This window comes from Takifugu rubripes, chromosome 9, assembly GCF_901000725.2.
Source record: "Takifugu rubripes chromosome 9, fTakRub1.2, whole genome shotgun sequence".
Taxonomy (NCBI): Eukaryota; Metazoa; Chordata; class Actinopteri; order Tetraodontiformes; family Tetraodontidae; genus Takifugu; species Takifugu rubripes.
The window spans coordinates 11,257,980-11,272,813 of NC_042293.1; the positions used below are offsets into that span (position 1 = coordinate 11,257,980).

General features: G+C 47.0%; 2 protein-coding genes across 2 annotated transcripts; both read left to right on the plus strand.

Annotated features, from left to right (window-relative positions):
• The first annotated feature begins 4,134 nt into the window (after nt 1-4,134).
• Nucleotides 4,135-5,914, plus strand: LOC101079827 (interferon-induced transmembrane protein 5). Its single transcript, XM_003967606.2, has 2 exons — nt 4,135-4,395; nt 4,940-5,914. The coding sequence occupies exons 1-2, from the start codon at nt 4,189-4,191 to the stop codon at nt 5,171-5,173; spliced, it is 441 nt and encodes a 146-aa protein (XP_003967655.1). The 5' UTR covers nt 4,135-4,188; the 3' UTR covers nt 5,174-5,914.
• A 2,610-nt stretch (nt 5,915-8,524) lies between these two features.
• LOC101069440 (uncharacterized oxidoreductase YjmC-like) lies at nt 8,525-14,224 on the plus strand. Its single transcript, XM_003967476.3, has 11 exons — nt 8,525-8,829; nt 11,305-11,453; nt 11,537-11,725; nt 11,805-11,866; nt 11,965-12,018; nt 12,102-12,200; nt 12,987-13,122; nt 13,203-13,321; nt 13,654-13,749; nt 13,817-13,927; nt 14,020-14,224. The coding sequence occupies exons 1-11, from the start codon at nt 8,822-8,824 to the stop codon at nt 14,083-14,085; spliced, it is 1,089 nt and encodes a 362-aa protein (XP_003967525.1). The 5' UTR covers nt 8,525-8,821; the 3' UTR covers nt 14,086-14,224.
• Nucleotides 14,225-14,834: the final 610 nt, after the last annotated feature.

Here is a 14,834-nt window from a genome sequence, read left to right on the forward strand (position 1 = left end):
CTGGCAGAGGCGCAGATCACGTTCCTCCCCAGAGCGGCCCCACACGAGGATGGCGTCAATCACGATCGCACATGGCTGTGCCTCAAACAGCTGCTCCATGCACCTCTGGATGTCACGAACAGGTTGACTGGGACCCGACCGCAGGCCAGGACACAGTGGTAAAATGGTCAAACAAGCTTTATTTACAGGGGGAGGGAGCACACAAAGAACACAAGGAACACGGAGTACACGAGGAACATGAAGGCAGCCCTCCAGGGCTGCGGATCACACGAGGGACACGAGGGTAGCCCTCCAGGGCTGCGGATCACACGAGGGACACGAGGGTAGCCCTCCAGGGCTGCGGAGCACACGAGGGACACGAAGGCAGCCCTCCAGGACTGCAGAGGGCGCAGGGAACAGGGGCAGCCCTCCAGGGCGCAGGGAAATGGGGCGGCCCTCCAGGGCGCCGGGAACAGGGGCGGCTCTCCAGGGCGCAGGGAACAGGGGCGGCCCTCCAGGGCGCAGGGAAATGGGGCGGCCCTCCAGGGCGCAGGTAACAGGGGCGGCCCTCCAGGGCGCCAGGAACAGGGGCGGCCCTTCAGGAGACACGAAGCTGGAGCGGCCCTCCAGGAAACACAGAACACCAGCACACAACGAGGAAGACCAACAGACAGCCTCGAGACCAACAGACACACTGACAAGACTAACAGACAACACAAACAGACACCCTGGCACTGACAGGCAGGCGCAACCTGCTTAAATAGGCAGCCCGATGTAAACCAATTGTGCCCCACACCACCCCCTGCAGCACAACGACCGACACAACCCAGAAATCCTGACACTGGAAGACCTCACTGCCTGTGGTGATGCCATAGGGCATGCATAGGAAGGCGTAGCGGCCCACTGGGGTCATGAAGGTGGTGAGTCTTGAGGATTCCTTGCTGAGTGGCACCTGCCAGAAGCCACACTTTGCATCCAGAATGCTGAACATTTTGGCATCTGGCATGTCAGCGATCACCTCCTCCACAGTCTTCAGGGGGTGACGGGGCCTGAGGAGGGCCTTGTTAAGGTTGACAGGGTCAATGCATAGTCTTTTTTCTTCGCGGCCACCATTGCTGAAACCCATTCATTGGGTTCCTGGATTGGTGTGATGACCCCCATGTTAGTCATTCTCTGCAGTTCTGCCACGATTTTGTCCCTGATGGCCAGTGGCACCCACCTCGGGGCACATATGGTGGGGGGCACGGAGTGATCAAGGCGTATGTGGTACACAACAGGCAGTTTGCCGATGGTGTCATTGTTGAACAGGTCTTTCTATTCCAATAGCTCAGGTGATTCCTGCTGTGTGAGGGCATGCACTTCCGGACCAAAAGTCACAAAACCCAGTCTGACACTGTCTTTGAGACCCAGCAAGGGCTTGACGTTTCCGGCAGAGGGGTCAGTGTGCTGCAGGAGCGCCCTGGATATTTCGTTACATTTGGCCCCAGTGTCAATCTTTACGCGTAGCTGCCTGCCCGTGTTGCATGCAGATAGCTTAGCAAACCTTTCATCTCGGTCACGCACATCTTGTGGTTGGTCTATGCTTTTGCAGTAAAACATGTCCTTACGTGCAGTGGGGGACAGGGGCTGTGCTGGTCTGATGGTGCTTGGTGGTTTTCCTGATCTGCAGCATCTCGAAAAGTGGTTGGGTTTTCTGTAGATGTTACAGCGCTTGTTAAAAGCAGGACATTTGCTGCGCTCGGGTGCATGTTGACCACCGCAGGTTGTACACTGGTTGAAGTGGACCACACACACCACAGCTTCCTTCTTTATTTCTCTGTTGGCCCTCTCCGACCGTTCATGCAGCATGCAGATTTCAATGGCCGCGTCCGGTGTCAGCGTTTTCTGTTTTAAGAGCTGGGCGCGGACCGCGTCATCGTGGATGCAGCAGACCCGACGATCCCTAACCAGTTCATCATGTAGCGCACCAAAGTCACATTTCTTGGCCATTACATTCAGCGTGGCAACATAAGACTGGACAGACTCATGTTGTTTCTGGTTGGTTGTGTTGAACGCATGTCTGTCCATAATTACGTTTTTCACTGGCAGGCAGAGCTGTAGTATCCGTCTGCAACTTCTTCACCTGGCTCCAAGAGGCGAACAGACAGATAAAGTGAACTTGGGGAGCAAAAAAAAAAAATTTTTTTCTTTAAAAATCTGCATTATTTCATTAACAGTAATATCATCTGTCTTTGAATAAAATCCAATTTATTTCCAAATACAAGTGCTTGAATATCATTTATGTTTTAGGCACCATTTATCCTGATATGATCATCATGTTTTACTCTCTAAAGGAGTTTTGGTTTATTGAGGTTGAATGTTCAAGACAGTTATAAACATTTATACTAAAACTACCTCAAGAACACTATCTCTAACAAGTATTATTCATCTCTAGTGGTTAATGATAAAATAAAGTGTGATTTAAAGTAAAATAGATTCTGGTATTTTGAGCGTATTTATTATATTTGTTCTTTTAGTGATACTAAAACATTACACTCAAACTTGATATAATGCGATGGAAGGGGGGGGGGGTGTTCAATTTCTTCACTTGTGCCACAATGTGGCATTGATCATACATAAAATTAGAAATATAAACGTAAAAATAGTGTTTGTGTATTGTAATCCATACAATTACAAGTGTGTGAGTGTGTGTGTGTACAACGATGTAGGATGCTGTTTTCTTCTTCTGTCCTCTAGGTGGAGCTCCAAACTACTATCCCAACAGCTTCAGCGCCCCAGAGATCCAGCCTCAGTGCGTGGAGTCAAAGTTCAAGGTGTATCCCGATGTGGCCCGTTACAACAGTTCAGATGAGGATAATGTCACTCAGGCATTTAAAAAAAAAAATCTTTTACTCTTTTCTTACAACTTTGCAGGTGGATTCATCCTCACATCTCACTTAAGTGGACAAATCCAGGGTTTCAACTCTTATTTGTGTGTGTGTGTGTGTGTGTGTGTGTGTGTGTGTGTGTGTGTGAGTGTGTGTGTGTGTGTGTGTGTGTGTGTGTGTGTGTGTGTGTGTGGTTCATATAAAATGAAAGAGCAGGATGTGGGATGCTGGGTCCAGAGAAGCAGCAAAGTGTCTAAAAGCCTGTCAAACATCTCCATAAGGCAATCTTTTCAATCACTGTGCCGCGGCAGACAGTGTGTAGTTATTGTCTGGTGTGCCTTCGATTTCCTTTAATTTCATGTAATTGGGCTAAAAATATATTTTTTAAAAATTCAATTGAGTTTAATTAATGTGCCATTGTCGAGTGTCTGTGCTGACGAGTCGCTGTGTAATACTTCACCTCATCAGTAGGTGGCAGCAGGTAGCTAATTACTTTGTAATTTGAGTCAAGAGACTTAAGGATGCGTGGATGCGTCAGGTAAGGGTGACAGCAGCATTGTGGCTAGCTAACATCTAAGTAACAGTGATGTAGAGGTTTTTGAAAAGGAAAGATGCTAACTGAATTTCAGACCCAAATGAAGGCCCAAGTATGGGTAGAGGCCTGTGGCGCAAGGTTAGGGACTAGGTTAGGAACCCATATACCTCAGCATCATTTGGTGGAAAGGCCATGACAGGAGCAGGAGGAACTAACTGAACTGAGGCTTGAACTGGTTTAAAGCTAAGCTGTGCAGAGTTACCAGAGTTTCTCCAATCTGGCAAACAAAGCTATATTGTAGCTGGAACTGTGGACACTTTATGTAATTGAGTTTTACATGACAACCAGGAGGAAGGTGTTCAGACTCCATGACTTTTGAGTTGTTTAGATTTACTGTTAATTGGGATGAGACTCTTTCATAAATCTAAACCAGAGAGAGGAAACAGGTGCCAATGGGGGGAATTGTTCCGAGACACTCCAGTGGAATGTGACTTTGTTGAAAGTCATTACATTTGATGATGTCTTCTTCTTCTTCTTCTGCTACTAAACTCCACCATTAGAGCTGAAGATATGGAGACTTATGGCGTCTTTCCTCCTCAAACAGCGTTCCTTCGCTGCCTATCTCTATTTCGGGCCTGACCGCATAATGACAGACTTGCTATAGCGTGAAAGCTCCTGCCCATCGGTCCTCTGCCTCTCACCTCCCATTTCACCGGCCTTTATAAGCCTCTCAGGCTTCTGGGAGCCACCTTCCGAACAGAAACAGCGCACGGAAACCTGGGCGGCTCGTCGAATCAGGGTCAAAACATGGACAACTACTCGTACCACTTCCCCTCCGACTGCACCCCGCTGACTAACTGTAAGTCTGCCCGTAAACCAGGCGGGTCCACCATGGTCAACATGGGCCACGTCGATCAGAACCCTCCACGGGACTATCTGGTGTGGTCGCTGTGCAACACGCTGTACGTGAACTTCTGCTGCCTGGGATTCATGGCTCTGGTCTACTCCATCAAGGTGAGAGACTTCATATCATATTGTCCTTCTTTACGAGATTTCCTGATCAGTTGTGAAAACTCTTTTCATTTCAGCTGTAGGTGGTGGTAAGGAGCGTATCTGTTATCTCTAATTTCAAGCTTTCTGGAAATATTACAGACCGAGCCTGAGTATAGAGGCAGTCATCCATCCGTGTGACCTCAAAAAACAAGAAAAGATTCTGAAGGTCGTCATAGCGGGGCGTGGATGACCTTTTACTCAGGTCCACTGCACAAGTGGGCGCAGCAGAGAGTCACGGGTCCAATACGGGTCCAAAATTATAGACAGGCTGCTTTTCTTAGAGGAAAGAAAAAAGGGTAATTGGCATCTTATTTTTGGGCTCATGGGAAATTAGAGAGTACTCAGGAAAGACTCAGGCGTGTCCTTTAAAAAAAAAAAAGGTGGACACCAGCTGTAAGTAGCTGTAGGGATTTTTCTTCTTTAGTGTTTGGAAAGAGAATAACCTACAGGTTACCGCGAAGCCCTGAAAGCGAAGCAACTGCTGTGCTTGATTGCATCTGTGCAGGCCAGGGATCAGAAGACGCAGGGAAACCTGCAGCTCGCCCAGGAGTGTTCAGACAAGGCCAAGTGGTACAACATCCTGGCGGCCGGCTGGAACCTGCTGATCCCGCTGCTCTTCGTGGTCCTGCTGGTGCTGCTCCTCATCCACCTGGGAACCTCCCAGGGCTCGTCCCCAGGCTCCTTTGACTTCTTCGGCGAGGACGGCTTCCAAAACTTTATGAAACTGTTCAGCTGGTAGACAGGAATTGTCAAACCAAAATCCAATAAGGGTTCCGGAGAGCCGTCGACACTCGGTGAAGGCATTAGCGAAGGTGACACATCAGCTAAAATGGAGAATTCTTTAATTATTTTCAGTTCTTGATTATGACAACAAACCTTAATTTGTGAGTTATATCAAATAGAGGCATCAAAGAGGGAGGTTATTGATGAGCTTTTGTAAGATTACTGAGGTGCAACAGCTCCGCTCACACATGCTGCCTTTGAGAAGACCAAACCCTTAATGGGAACGAAGAAACAAACCAGAAACATCAGATGGGTGGGGAGTCAAACCTTTCTTGTTATTTATTGTTGTATTTATACTTTAAGGAATGTGGGAAAAGAGAGCAGTCGACTGCTGAGCCGGTCTGATCACATGGTCAACATATTCAGATTGAGATCCGTATTCAGATGGAAGGATTCTGAACATGCCCACATGTGTTGCATCTTTATTCACATGCTCCTGTGACAGGGAAGGTCACGGGCCAGTTTCCCAGGCTTCCCAGGAGGCATTCAATCCCTTTGGGTTATTTTGGTGTTGCATTGAAACATGTTCTCTGTCGCGGGACATTCACCACTCATTAATACTGAGTTGTTTTTCCTTCTTTATTTGTTTGACTCATTTAATTCTTCCAAACATGTATTATTATTGTATTTTAGTGTTTTCCATGTTAAGTAGTTGGACTTTACATTATCTGTCTGCTGACTGAGCTCAGTAAAATTATAAATCAGTTCTGCTTCGAAAGGTTCTTATTTTGAATACTTCAAACTCATGCAGATTAAGAGGTTCTGCACCTGCTCTGGGTTTTAAACTAATAATTTGGCCAATGTGGTTGGACTGGGAGGGTCTAAATGAAAGGACGAGGCCCTTTTTTTATCTCCAGCGGTGGGCCTGCAAGTATAAACAGAACATGTGCCTTGAACTGCTCAGATGTTCCCTCAGCTGTGACGCCTTCCACACAAACCACCTGCCTGAGGAGGAATGAGACATGATTCCAGTCAATCTGGTCCCATTCTGAAGAATCAGATGACATCATGTCAAATGTGTCCATGGTGTTCTGACGTCCTGTGTTCTCTGGGATAAAGACTTTGAAGGCACCGCTGATGTGCACGTCCTTCCAGTCCAGAGGCTAATGAAAAGGTGCTGCAGCCTTCCGAGGATCAGTCTGTCCTCCCGTCTCCTGTCCTGCTTTTGAAGATGTGGACGCTCCAAACCTCTGGACCTCCCACCCTCTGGGCTTCCAGGGCAGCCCGGCTCCATCTCCCAGCTTTATTTAGAAACGCCCCAAATTACAACCTAAAGCTTCCAACTTTCTATTTTTTTTCCCTGCGTGCGGCTGCAGAAATGTTTACAGATGTTTGAGATGTGTGAAATGACAGGGTAGGAACAGAGAGAAACGGTTGACTTTTTGTTTGACTTTTTCTGTTTATTGCAGTTAAACCCCCACACATCAAGGGGGCGGGGACACACACATGGACAATTGTGCTACTGTGAATCAGTGTCAAGAATGTCCGTCTGTCTGACTCACAATATCACCATTATTGGGGGAACTTCAGCAGAAGCTCAGAACTATTTTGATGTTTTCAAAAATATCCTAAAATAATCCAAAATAACCTACAATTGCGAAATGATCCCATTCAAGGGTGATTTTTAGAAGACAGCTCTAATAAATCGGGACACATTTTACTGTCCCTGCAGGATACATGAATAAAAGTCACTAACACACATTAACAGTAGTAATATGTCCAAAAAAGACAACTTAATGAGAAACTGTGGTCTTATAAACTCTGCATGTAACATTGAGGCCAGTGAACCAGCCCCCGGGTGCAAGCGAGGTTTATCTTTAAGATGATAAATGTGGGTTTATGCTTTTCTGGTGTGATTAAAACGCTGGTTGGATTAATGCTGTTTGGAAACATCTGGCATGTTAGTTCAGCTCAAAGGAATTTATGCGTAAAACTTCTTTTAACTGCCTAAAACAGAAGCCGAAGCAACTTTGTCGCCAACTACAGGCTGCAGAACGTGTCCTCAGAACATGTCAGGAGAACTCCATGTTGTTCATTGTGTTAGTGTGTTTAATATTTGTTCTCTTTCACAATGTCGTAACTTTTTGGCTTTGAAACGACTTCAGTGTTGTTTCCTGCTCTTGTGTCTCGTCCTCTCTGGCCCCTGTGCTGGTGTCACACCTGTCTGCACACCTGTGTCTGATCATCTGATTGACCTGTATTTAAGTCCAAGCACTGCTGCTGGTGCCAGGTGGATGTGTCTCTGCTGTGTCTGTGCCCACCTGAGCTTGGCTCTCGTGTGCTGTGTTTTTTGGGGGGAGCTCTTTTGGGCATTTTAGGTCTGTTGAGTTTTAAAGTCCAACATCTTCAACCACACTGGGATGGATCCCTGCATAGTCACGGTTCTTCATTTAAACACAAATAAAGGCACCACTGATGTAAACAAACATCTGTCACAGGCTTCACTCGACCACATTAAATATTGTGGGTGGCATCATGGCTTATATGCAGCCTTTCTGATCCTTTAAAAATAGACTTTACGTCTATAATGAGGTAGAAACAAGCACACATGGAACTGTAGACATGCAGGCAGAGGAACAGAAACACTTTAATGTATAATTTGATTTAATTTAGCTCTAACCCACGTGGGTTGGCTATAACGCTGCCTCTCTGGGTTTGCTGACACGTTCCCACTTCTATGTGCTGCTTTTGAAAAACTTTAGTCACAGTGTTCTCTGAAAGACTTGAATGCTGTTTGATTGGTCTTCCTGGTGATTAACTTGTTTCCACACTATCGTTTTCTTATCTATGAACATGCCACTGATGAAACAGGTTAAAGTACAAGCTGATTTGTGACCCTTTTCGATGGATCCTTTAGGTAAACTAGGCCAAAGTGTCTCACCCCCTTATTGCAGGAAATCTGATTTACATCGAACATAGACAATATAGTATTCTAGTGTTTGCACTGAGTGAAGGACTGATACTGTGACTAGTTTTGTAGTCAGGAGAGCTGAAAAATGTCACCCACAAATATGGCGGAAATCCGCTCCGAGCTCTTCATATGACTGGTGGGTCTTTCTGTCAGACAGGAAACTCCCATATAGATCTTCGAATGGGACAGATTTGGACCACAAGAGGGAGCAACAATCCTTTTTTAAGAGGTTCTCTCTTGTAACTGACTCCACCTTTAAGCCGACAGTTTATTTTCTGTTTTTTATTGTTGTGAATACAAGGGAAGAAGTATAAAATCAGATCAGATCTGGACAGTGGTGCGCAGTGCAGAGGTCACACGCCCTGATTAGAGGTCGATACCCTCCGGGGCAGCATGTGACCCATGAAGGTAGCGCACCTCTGACAGTAAACAGCCGCGTTTGTCCCGGATCTCAGCGACCTCGGCGGGCTTCGATCCTGCCCTGCAGCCTCTCCTCTGACCCGCCCACAGCAGACACCCGACACCACCTGAGAGATTCGATAATACTGGGCGTTGACGTGCAACCGTCCGCGGGCTTGAAGAGCAAGTTCGCCGGTCGCCGAGTCCTCCTTCCTCGCCAGCGCATCACCAGCACCGAGGCCGAGATCAACGAACCGACATCGAGCCGCAGCAGCCCAAGACAAGACAACCACCATGAGCAGGTAGGACTGCAGAAGGCCCGGGTCGGCTCGGACTGAGGAAGATGATGGAGCAGCAGAGAGGAACTTGAACTAGACCTTCCGCGAAAACTCTTGAGTCGCACAATGCAGAAATATATTTTCAGCATGGAACTTCCCGCATTTAATGCAAAAGGGTGTGTGTCTGTGTGTAGTTGTATTTGCGCAGCAGCGTTAACTACAACAGGGAAGCGATCCGTTTCCCTTTGAGGTGTTGAATACCCAAGTTGCAAAACTATCAAAAACTGAACGGATCGACTGTGTTTTTGCTGTTTAGGCACTTTGACAGTTGAGGAGATAAAACAAAAGGAAAAGGGCGAACCCGCACATTTCTGATGTTGTCCGCATGCGTCAGTCCAGGGTTCAGCTTTCTATCTGCAGGCAGACTTTAGGCTGGTATGGTTGAACTTTGTCCCACAATTACGCACCTACACTGCCTGGAGTTTAGACCCTTGGAGTACCTTGCTGGCCTGCTGCTGGAAATGTTCCAGTATTAAAGATGCATATGTGAAAGTATAGTGGGGAGATAACCCTGACTGTAATCCTCAGAAGTGTGTGTGTGTGTGTGTGTGTGTGTGTGTGGGGGGGGGGGGGTCTATATGGAGGGATTCAAGAGGTCTGTTTGTGCTCCAGATGCAAACCTCTGGTCATTAGTCAGGTGCAACAAGACATTTTCCTTCATGTTCTGCTGATCTATCTCCCACGTGTGTCTCGTATGCAGAATCTAAAAAGGACGTTCGGGCCTCTCAGAGAACGAGCATTTACACAGGGCCAGATTCCCAAGTGTCGTCAGGTTTCCATCGCGTTGTTGCCTCAAAGCATTCCTTTGTGTTTTATTCACAGACCCTCCACATCTGATTGACATCAAACCCCCAAACTACGAGCGGAACATGTGGTTGTCTTCAGGTTTCTTGCATAACATGTTACATAAGTTCCAGCTTGGCTCCTCCTGATATCCTAAATGCACTCCTGGGTTTTTCGGCAACCTTCCCCCCAACCTGAGACCACCGGCTGTGTCAGAGGTGGCCCCATATTGGTTTAAGTGCAGGGTTTCTCACTGCTAAATGTACATAGAAATGAGTTTGTTTAAAGACTGTGAAGATAAGAACATGGCTGAGGTTGGATTTTTGGGCGAAGGAATCTAAATCGGCCTTTATCTCGTTCCCTCCAGCACCGATATGTGAAACTGATTGTTGGGACAGTCAGTTTCTCCCAGAGGTCACTGACCCCTGGGAGAAATGTGACTGTTCCATTTCTCATGACTGATAAGTGTTTAAAGGACAAATGTTTGGATGAACAGTTTAGTTTTGCACGCTCTGGCGGAGGCTGCAAAGGGGGTTCCTTCCACAAATTATACAGCTAAAGAGGAGGTGGCTGTTTTCTGTAAGTGATGGGGGCGCAGTGGGAGTGTGGGGTTGCGCAACTATACGGGTTTCTTCATCAGAAACAGCTTCACAAAAAAAGTTTTCGTCCCAGTTTTTGCAGGAAGGGTCGCGTAAATGGTTCAAATCAGTTAGAAAGTGGGAACCGTAAGCAGTTATTGGATCCTTGTCTGGCTAGCATCCACATCGCCCACGGGACTGATATTTTATGACCTTTTTTTCAGCTTTTTGAGCAAAGTTGTTTGTACAGAAAACAAGGAGTCAGCCAATCAGGGAGCAGGGGCAGCTCGGCCCCAACGCATGCCTGCTTCAAATTATAGCACATTCCAAAAGACTCCATTTAACTGTGGCCAGTGGAAACAGAGAGGGGCGGTGGCAACGATAAGAACAGTAGGAAGAAAAACAAGTTAGTCAAGAGAAGAGTTGAGTTTAGTTTCATTTTCCGGCTAATTCAGCAAGTAAATAAAGTTTCGTCCGCTGTTCCTGACTTCGCCAGCGCACGTTCTCCTGTGCAGGCGCCATGTGTGGTTCATTTAGCCGAGCTTGTGACGCCTGTTATCTTTGGGTAATCCCTTGTTTGCTGGAGAGGAACTTGAAGCCTAAACGTGCTGTGAAGTTCTCACATGCATGTGACTCAAAGTGTGACAGAAACTGACACAATTGCCTCATTGTGGGCATTTTTCCCCCTAGTTTGTGATGTCCTGCAGCCCATATTCACACAGCGCCACAGAAACATGCGTTCGCGGACTGCTTTTTCTCCGTTTAACTCAACGCCCCCTCGTAGTTTAGCGCCATGGCCTTAAAGTTTTTCCTGGTTATGTCGTCACTGCGGCGACAATGAACTTCCTCCTTATCTTGGAGCTCTGCTCTCCCTCAAGCACCACGTGTCAGCACACTGCCGTGCATGAAGCTATGCAATACCATACACGCAAGTACGCCTGAGCTGTAGGAGAGGTTGTTTGGGGCTTCTTTGGCTTTATTTGTAGCCGAAATAGACAATAATCAGCCAAACTATCTGTGTTGTTGGTCTGTTTCCTGTCCTGTAATAAACTAAACTGTCCTCCTTCCTCCTGTGCAGATGTCTGATCACGAAGGCGGAGGTGCAGAGCTTTGTGGAGCGCTGTATGGTAGCAGTGGGCACGAAGCCGCATCACGCCCGCAGCCTGGCCGAGGTGCTGGTGGAGGGAGACCACAGGGGGCACTACAGCCATGGGCTCAACAGGATGGGTGAGTGGACGCAGCGTTATGGGGGAGGGCGCGTTTGAAAGAGGACCGTGGAGTCGCTCTACTTTGATCCGTCTCTCTGGCAGACATGTACGTGAAGGACATTGAGTCCGGAATCTGCGCCAAGGACGGTGAGCCGGTGGTGGAGAAGGAGAGTGCAGCCACGGCGCTGGTGGACGGGAAGAACCTGCTGGGGCCTGTTGTTGGCAACTTCTGCATGGACCTGGCCATCAAGAAGGCCAAAGAGGCCGGCATCGGCTGGGTGGTCGCTCGCGGTGTGTTTTTCAACTCCTCATCGGTGAAATCGCCGAACGATGACTGAAAACCTCACCGTCTCCCAACTGTCCCGTTTAGGTTCCAACCATTATGGGATCGCTGGACACTATGCACTGTTGGCTCTGAAGGAAAACATGATTGTAAGAGTGCTGATCTTTTACTATTCCAGTCCTGAAATGCGTAACGATGGTGGATCAGCTGTGTCTCATCACATGTGCCATAACCTGCCCCCCCCCAGGGCATGTCCTTCACCAACACCTCCCCACTGGTGGTTCCCACCCGTGGTAAACAGGTAAATCTTGCCGGCCTGCATCGTTGTGCTGCGTCCGGACTGATCTCTCTCACGCTTCAACGTTGTGAACCTGCTCTTTTCAGTGCACGTTGGGCACCAACCCCATCAGCGTGGCGGCTCCCGGCAAAGACGGCGACAGCTTCGTCCTGGACATGGCCACGTCGGCGGTCGCCCTCGGAAAGGTGATGTCGTGTTTCGATCGTTCAGTAGCACTTTGGCGGGTTGTGCAGCGCTGCTCCTGAGAACTGGAGACGCAGAGCGTTTATTGGTCCATCGTAGAGGGAATAAGAACGGGCCTGACTCCGATCGATCGCCCATGTTATGGGCCCCTCTCACAGATTAGCTCTTGGTATCATTAACTCCTGTTGGCCGACTTGCATGATCACGAGGGAACCTTTGACATTTGCAAGGGGTCAGAAAGTGCTCAGTCGGTAGTTTCAGAGGATTTCTTTTAGTGACAGCTCCTCATGCAAGTCCAAAAATGTCTTTAAAAACTGCTGCATAGACTTGTTTTTTAATAATTACATGTTAATGTTGCACCACAAACTCTTTTGGATTTCAGTTACCCGTAAGTGGGAACTATTTGCAGAGGAGGAAGCAGGTGGTCAGATTTAAATGTCCCCCCGCTGGGACGTGTCTGCACACATTGTTCGCCTCATACATCCTGTTCTGTTCTGGGATGTTTGAGTTCTGCGACACCTCAGTGCTGGATTAATCTCTGATGGCAATTAAAAGCATTGCAGCTGGACAGCGTATTCCCCTACAGACTAAAGCAACCGGGCAACCATAATACAAACAACTGGGAATTTAATGCTTACAAAGCACAGAGGACAGCGTCCTGAGATCTCAACGTCACCCTGCAAACACGTCCCTGACGTTTGTTACTATTCTGTTTTTCCTGCCTAGTGTGTCACAGGTTTGAAGGTGGTAAATCTGGAAAGGTGCCTCATATCTATCTCCTATCACAGGTGGAGCTCCATGACAGACGTGGAGATTCCATCCCTGAAGGCTGGGGCTGCGACACTCATGGGAAGCTGAGCACAGACCCCAAGAAGGTTCTGAACGGAGGAGGACTGGTGCCCATCGGAGGCAGCGAGGCCACGGGTCCGAGTCTCTTTTTGTAGGATGAATTGGCTCTTCGTGACACAGCTCTTCTTTTACACGTTGACTGCTTCTGATCTCAGGAGGGTACAAAGGTTACGGCCTGGGAATGATGGTGGAGGTGTTTTGTGGCATCTTGGCCGGCGCCCAGTACAGCAACAACATCCGAACCTGGAAAGTAACGGATCGTGTAGCTAACCTGGTACGTGATTTCTGTGTTTGTAGCAGAAATACTTCAGTGGGATCCTGCCTTTATAGGTTTCTTTGTCAATATGTTGCAACTAAAGTAGCAGGTGAAAGTATGTTGACAAGTTAACCCAGCGGTTTAAGAAAAAACACAGTAGACGTGTTTGGTTTGGTTGATCAGTAATACGGTCGGTAAAATGAGCCTAGACACAACTTTTGCATGTTGAAATAGACTCTTACCTTTCTTATCTTAAAGATCAGCACAATCAACGCGTGCCAACATCCCTGACTGTGTCAGGTCTCTTTACCGGGTCACTTACATCGTCATCGGCTTGTTTGTGCTTTCAGGGTCAATGTTTTGTGGCCATCAACCCGGACAACTTTGCTCACGGGTTCAATGAGAGGATGTCTGACCTGATGTCCATCCAGAGGGGGATGGAGCCTGTGAGTCTTCATGTTGGCTAGCAAATAAAACATGCAAATGAAATCCTGACATGCTGCTGTTTGTCAGGCGGATCCTGACTTCCCTGTTCTGGCCGCGGGAGATCCAGAGAGGACCAACATGAAGAAGTGTGACGAGATGGGAGGGATTCCCTATCACATCAACGTCGTCAACTACATGGTGAGAGCTGCACGACAGCAGAGACGTGGGGTTGGATCAGGATTACCCTGGTCAGGAATGAGACTTACTGTGTTTTATGTTGTTTTTTGCAGAACGACTGTGCAAAGAGAATCGGCGTGAGTCCACTTCTGCCATGTGACAAAGTCGTCTCCGAATAAAAGGTCAATTCTAGGCTGTGAACGCGGCATGTCGGCTCATGTTGAAGTTCATGTTGCACATTGGAAATGCAACTTCTGTAACTCATAATGCCTGTTAACATTCTTATATTCATATTCAACATTACTGGAAGTTTTCATTAAAAAAAAACAGAAAAAACGTGACAACTGTACAGATTTTCTATTGTGGCTGGACCTGTTGAACTAAGTTTCTCATCATGACTGTGAAATTGCACATGTTGTCTTGTGTCACAATGATTTTCATGTGTTTGTGTGACAGATGAATCCAAATATCTATGTTTTTTTTGTCCAAAGCAGTTAGCTGGGATGTTGGAACATCAAGAGGTGGAGTTATGCTGTTGACAATCATGCCTGAACTTTGTACTTGATGGTTCAGTCAAAGGAACCTGGGCCATTATAATTTTACCAACAATCTCAATGTATATATGTACCTGTACTGTAACCATATAGTACAATGGGGTTTTTTTTTAAATTCACATTTCTTAAATGGTCTTGAATGTTCACACAGTTTTAAAGCCTTGGCAAAAGATCACTATTTGCCTCAGTCAATAAAAGCCATATGAACACAAAGTATCTTTCTGGTGTTTATATTTGTATCATAGACTATTTTAAGGATTCCTATTATGTTTTTATCCTATTATATTTATTCCTTTTTTTTAAAATCTTGCACAGCTTTTCCTCTTTATTTGGATGTACCAAAATTGGTACACTTAATCGTTTAACCACTAGAT